Source organism: Amblyomma americanum, chromosome 5, assembly GCF_052857255.1.
Source record: "Amblyomma americanum isolate KBUSLIRL-KWMA chromosome 5, ASM5285725v1, whole genome shotgun sequence".
NCBI classification, from domain to species: domain Eukaryota; kingdom Metazoa; phylum Arthropoda; class Arachnida; order Ixodida; family Ixodidae; genus Amblyomma; species Amblyomma americanum.
The window spans coordinates 197,368,248-197,374,247 of record NC_135501.1 but is presented as its reverse complement, the minus strand read 5'-3'; the positions used below and the strand labels follow the sequence as shown (position 1 = coordinate 197,374,247).

General features: G+C 41.8%; 1 protein-coding gene across 2 annotated transcripts in view; it reads right to left on the bottom strand.

The window, feature by feature from the left end:
- Positions 1–2,390: 2,390 nt before the first annotated feature.
- The window catches only part of LOC144133314 (uncharacterized), a 33,032-nt gene continuing 29,422 nt past the window's right edge, over positions 2,391–6,000 (bottom strand). For both annotated transcript variants that reach the window (XM_077666307.1, XM_077666308.1), the window contains exons 20-21: positions 4,659–4,761; positions 2,391–2,541 (exon numbers count right to left, since the gene is read on the bottom strand). In XM_077666307.1, coding sequence (XP_077522433.1) covers positions 2,476–2,541; positions 4,659–4,761 — 169 coding nt within the window. In that variant the 3' untranslated portion in view covers positions 2,391–2,475. The remainder of the gene's footprint in view (positions 2,542–4,658; positions 4,762–6,000) is intronic.

Sequence of the window (6,000 nt, the reverse complement as noted above, 5' to 3'; positions counted from 1 at the left end):
CCTAGAAGGATGGTAAGTGAGGAAAATTTATGTACCATACTCAGTAGCAACTGCATTGAACAGGCTTTTCTGCACCAGACTCCTGCTCTAATCAAGAGAGGTGCACGTAATTGCCATATTTCGCGGAGCATCGACTCTATGTTCTGTGCAGTCAATACAACTAGCTACCTCTTGCCTAGTTTAGTCCTCAGCAAAAGCAAAATCAGCAGAAATTGCTGACACAGATGCGAAAAACACGATTGAGCCCAGCGACAAAAGGCAACCAGAAATCATTAATCATTACCATAGATGCACACAATGAAGTGAGCGAAGTTAATACACTCCCGAGACATACTTTACCTCTTCACCAAACACACATAATAAAAGTACACAAAGTCCAGAATGTAAAGAACTTTTATTTCTCTTTTTGCGTAATAAATATATGTATAAATAATATAAATACGTCATTAAAGAAAAGAACCATCTACTTTAAAAAAGAGTGGAATGTGCGTCGTAAAGTTGTCAAGTGCTGCCTTGAAAACAAGTGTACAATCAATCACCCGAAGAACTCGTACCGAAAACGGCTGATGTGCGTCATCCCCAGTCGAACTGGGACCACAAATAAAAAACACATATAACGGCCCAGAATACATCTTTGGCAGAATCCACTGCACCTGTCAACAGTAGTCAGTTGTGCCATACGAGTGTAAAAATGTAACAGCTGGTTCACGTCGCAGCATGATCACATGCAAGAACCACTTGTCAACATGCCATCGACAACAAGACTCATATTTGCATGCATAGCACGAGCGTCACCTGTTGCAGCCACTCCAAGCTGAACATCCAAGCAAAAATAAGCTTCTGTTCTTGGTACAAATAAAATATTCACAGGTGTTAGACAGCTACCACATGAATGATATGCATCAGCAATCTCAAGACGAGAGCAAAACTTTCAAACTCTTTCCGCATTCATATTAAATGCACATTTTGAATTGAAGTGACCACAATGTATATAGCTAGCATGAATGAACACTTGACAGAGCAAGAAAAAAAAAAGGAAAAGCCCTTAAACCCTGAATGCTTGCCATGAAATGTTTCTCGCAGCCACAGCATGTGAGTATTATTGCAGGTACACTAAAAAAGCATTGCTGAGATGAACTTGTAGCTCACAAACTCTTCACATGTCCTTGTTATTTCCAAGGAATTCATTACAAGGGTTCATTTATCACACTATGCTATCTAGATACAACCAACAGCAGCAACAGAAGCGATATAGAAGCTGAATCCATCCTCATTACAACCGTCCATTTTTCAATGCAATGCACAGAACTGTGCAGGAAAGGAAACATGCTAGAAATGACATTTCTCAATTCATTGTGGTTAAATTGAACATGCTTAACTCCCTTGGTAGGCATTTTCACTATTACCAACACCCTAATGGCAAACACAAGCTGCCAGCACTTAGCTGATAACTGCATGGGCCACATAACCACCTATATTTACATCGACCAACATTGTGCTTTGCACTGCTATTAAACGCAGGGCTATATACCAAAGGGGTTTCATTGACATTGACAAGGCAGCAAAGCACTCTTGAAAGATTCTCTGTATGCGTCTGGAGCAACAAGTGGATTGCCAAGAAAGCATACTGGCAACTACAACACACAGAAGCAATACTTTGAGAATCAGTGGAGTTAACTGTCTCGTAAGATGCGTGCGCTATGAAGAACGGCATCCCTGAAATGAGTCGCTTTATCAACAAGGAGCTTGCCGATTTGCATTCAAGAGTTTCGCTGATATCATTCTAAAGAAACAAAATATCTGCATGCACAAAACATATTAAGGATACACAAAGCGACTAAGGCATTTCATGGTTGCATTGTGCATCTATATATTTGGCAATAAACCATCAAAGCAAAGCTGTATCGCTACTTCTCCATAGTTGTGAGCAGCCAATTCGAATTACGCCGCTTCAACTGAACAATATGCTAAAAAATGCCTCGACTCAACTATATATTAAAAAATGCCGTGCTCTTTAAAGCCATAAGTCAGTAAATAATTAGAACCACTTCTCAGATCCATTAAGTGCCTTCGTACACTAAGAAGTCATGACTAACAGGCATGATGTCAATCTGGTACAATGGCCAGCCATGTACTGCACCCTGCGAACTGTACAACTGAGGAAAAGGTATACCATCTACCAAAACCAGCACAGGCATTTCAGTTAGAGCCACCCGCAAACGCAAAAGAAAAAACAAAGCATAACCTTACTATTCTGCTTAGCAGCTGCTTAGCGAACAATTCAACACGAGATTCAACATTAACACAGCTCCAGAGCAGCTTGCTTGTCACAGAGACTATCCATCATACATCTGACACAACAAGAACTACGCCCTAGTATAATTAATCTCGGGTCAAAAATATTTCTCGTGCTTTTCTTTTTCTCTTGTTTCACAGCACATGCTATAAAAAAAACCCGATCTACTCTCGGAGATTCTACGAGGTCCCTGGTGCGGGAAAGCTTTGTCCGAGTTGCTGCATCCTCTTTGTCATCTTTGCTTTCTGTAGGGAAGAGCAGTAAGCAAAAGTGCGAGTCAAAGTAAAGAAAATGCAGTGTGCAGCTGCCATAAGCGGCTCGCTCTACGAAAACATTGTTGAGACAGGCCTACATATGCCATCAACATTTATGTTGATGTTGCCAGGGCTGTCATCTTCACTGGAACTCTCACAACTGACGCCCCGTAGGCCGGAATGTAATATTGACTGTGCATGTGGACGAAATACCTCTAGACTTTCTGTACACATCAGCAGATACGACAAGAAGTTTTCATTTTCCCCCTGGATGACATATGGCAAAGGCCCCTAATTTTATGCGGTGCAAAATTTTAAATTCCGCGCATTGAGAACAAAGAATGTGCAATATTCAGCAGGATGTCTCTCGCACGTTTAAGCATGCGGTCTGTCACGCAGCAGCGGAATCCATGCCACTTGCTTCTTGCCTTTTGACTATTCACTTCTTTTTCCTCTTCCTTACTCCTCATGGCTATTTCACTGCGTTTCCTTCTTTCTCAACGGCGATCCCATCTTCTTGTGACGTTTGTAGCAACCACTTCCCCCCAATGCGCCCTGCGCGCTTCGCGTCGATTCCCAAGATAGTCTAGGAGTTGGCTTTTCCTCACAGATCACGAGGCTGGTGAGTGAGCTCATTGTGAGTATCTCAAAAAACAGCGAAAAAAAAAGGAATATTGCGCCATATTAGTAGCTTGGATTCAAATATAACACGAGGTGCTTCTTAAAGCACATCATTCAAGGGGAAAAAGCAAGCATTATATTAATGAGAAATACGGTAATCCTGCTTTAAACGGGCACCAGTATCATAACTCTTCCCATGACATGGCATTGACAGAACTTTGTTCATTACCAGATCCTACCTTTCGAGAAAATTGAGACACTTGAATTAACCATATTCTCATCACTGATCATTCTTGCTGATGTCCCCAAACTCAACATCACAAAAGGAGAATGTGGCTGGTAACAAACTATTCTATGAAAAATTCTAAAATCCACAATTTTTCAAAAAAATTGCTGAAAACTAGGAGCCTGACATAAGGCATTACATCACTTGCTTGAAAGTTAGGTGGGCTCGGATGAGATTAAGAAGTTTGCACGAATAAGGTGGCCGCTGCTGGCACAAGACCGGTTTAATTGAAGAAATAGGGAAAGGCCTTTGTCCTGCAGTGGGCGTAGTCAGGCTAATCATGACGATGACTTGCTACCTCTATTAGCTTGCACTTGCATGTGAGCCTACACATTTTTGCAGCACGGTGTTGCTTTTTTTTTTTATTAGAAAGACTACAGACTCCAAAATCAAGTCAGACCAAGTTAACAGCTGACCTATCCAGGGCATTAAATATGAAGACTCTAAAGCCTTTTTCACAAGTACCCTCCATGTCCTGCAATATCAGTAGCTCCTGAGCACAAAAACCATTCAGACTTAGTGACACTTTAATTACGCTTAGCTTGAGGCATGCACATTGATTTGTGGAGAGCTGTCACAGGTCCACTTCTCCCTCATGATGAGCTCCTAAAAGCGCACTGCCTTCAGTGTGGCTGAAATTGCTAAAGTGTAACTCTGAGCCACTGGCATGGGCTGCCCTGCGTGGGGTGGCATAGTTAAAGAACTACTAGGAAACGGGTATTCAAACTGGGTTACACAGAACTCTTGGGTTCCTTGGACAGCTCTTTGGGTTCCCCCAAGCCACGCAATCAATGCATGCCTCAACCAATGCATGCCTCAAGAAAGAGAACTGTTTGATTTTCTAAAGAATGCAATGTTCAAGCAGCCGATGTTCACGCTTAAAGCTCAGCCCCCAAAACAGGTAAGAATCCTCCTCTATCACTCTTTTTCCCCAGCTCAGCACCATTCAAAAGTGCAATTTCTTTTTTACCTGCATGTGACTCATGCTTAAAAATTTTTTGAAAACATTCTCTCCACACATAAAAAAAATTAACTCTCAGAAGTCGCATGAGAAAGGGATGGTAACCGAATGTCCCCACCACGGCTGATGACTTGCTGCCTGGTGAAATACGACTTTGTTTGAAGTGGAAAATGGTTTCCGCTTGTCGAAGGGATCGGCAGTCCAGAAAAAAAGAACAACCGAAAACGAACTCTCACTCACCAGGCCAGAGGGCTTGCTGTTTCTGACCTTGACCACCTCAGACATCACGGTAGACTTCTTTGCCTCCTGCAGGTCTTTCACTTTCTTCCTTGCCGCCTCAAGACTGCAAATATAAGTTCAAGAAAAGGTTAGGGGTTAACAGTACAGAGGAGATGCGAGAGTAGTTTTCTTTCACTCACCAATCTATTCCAGCTTTGATTATATACTACAATTACAACTCTATTATACTTTTGAGTCTTTTCCAATTCTGATTATATTCAGATTCTGATCGCTTTGCTTATCAATTTTTGTTGATCGGTCTCAGTCACTTTCACATGAGCCGAGTCTTTCTTAACACAGCGTCCCCCTACTCTTTCCTACAAATGGAAAGGTGGAGGGGAGGGGGTAGAGGAGAGCGGTTGGCAGCTAGGTGTGATGACAATGGCGGTCACAAGGCTTCTATGCTACCGCATAAAAAGAATAGAGGCCCGAGGTCACAACCCTGCATAATTCGGTGACAGTAAGTATTAAAGCTTTCATAGAAGGACCTCTGCCTGAAGTTTGTACTTACAACTGCAGAAAGAAAAAGAAGAATGTTGACTGCTCTTAAACACACTAAGCGAATACCAAGGCCGCACAAATTATATGTATAACCTCCCTCATGTGACGGGGAGTTGCAGTGTTCGATGCTAACTTCTCAGACTGAATGTCCACAGCCTACCACCGGGATGATCTGTCAGCAATATAAAAGGATGTTCAGTGCTGAATGGGCCAACACTTTCGGTCTTTTTCCAAAGTTCATGTAAAAGCAGCCAACCAAGCTTCCTCATTGTGGTGCAATCATTGATATGAAATGAAGGTTTAAAAAAAAAACTATTTTTCATCCTTCAGCAAAAATATGGTTAAAGCAGTAGCAATAATCGTAAATTCATTACAAGCTTCGCAATGTTGCCGCTACCAAACAGGAGCCTTTTCAAATTGAGCCTAAATGCAGTGACAGCACGCCTGCATATGCCTATGCCTGAAGCATGCGTCCCGTACTGTACAATAAATAGTCTTCATTGGCACCCCACTCAGTCTTTCCAAAAAGAACACAGCCAATTGCGAACAAGGCTCAGATGTTGGAATTGAAATGTGGCTTCATTTATGGTGCAGTAATCTATGGCCACCAATTTGAGGCTTTGTTTACAAAAATACTTTACATACCTTCAAGCAGGCACTAGGTAAGGGGTACAAGAATGTATATGTATGCATAGACATTAGTACTAGATAATGAGCACATGAAGCATACAACATCAGTATCGTTACGAATAGAGCATAAGCACAGTTTAAAATATCAAGTGCAAATAATGGTCAGTATTTG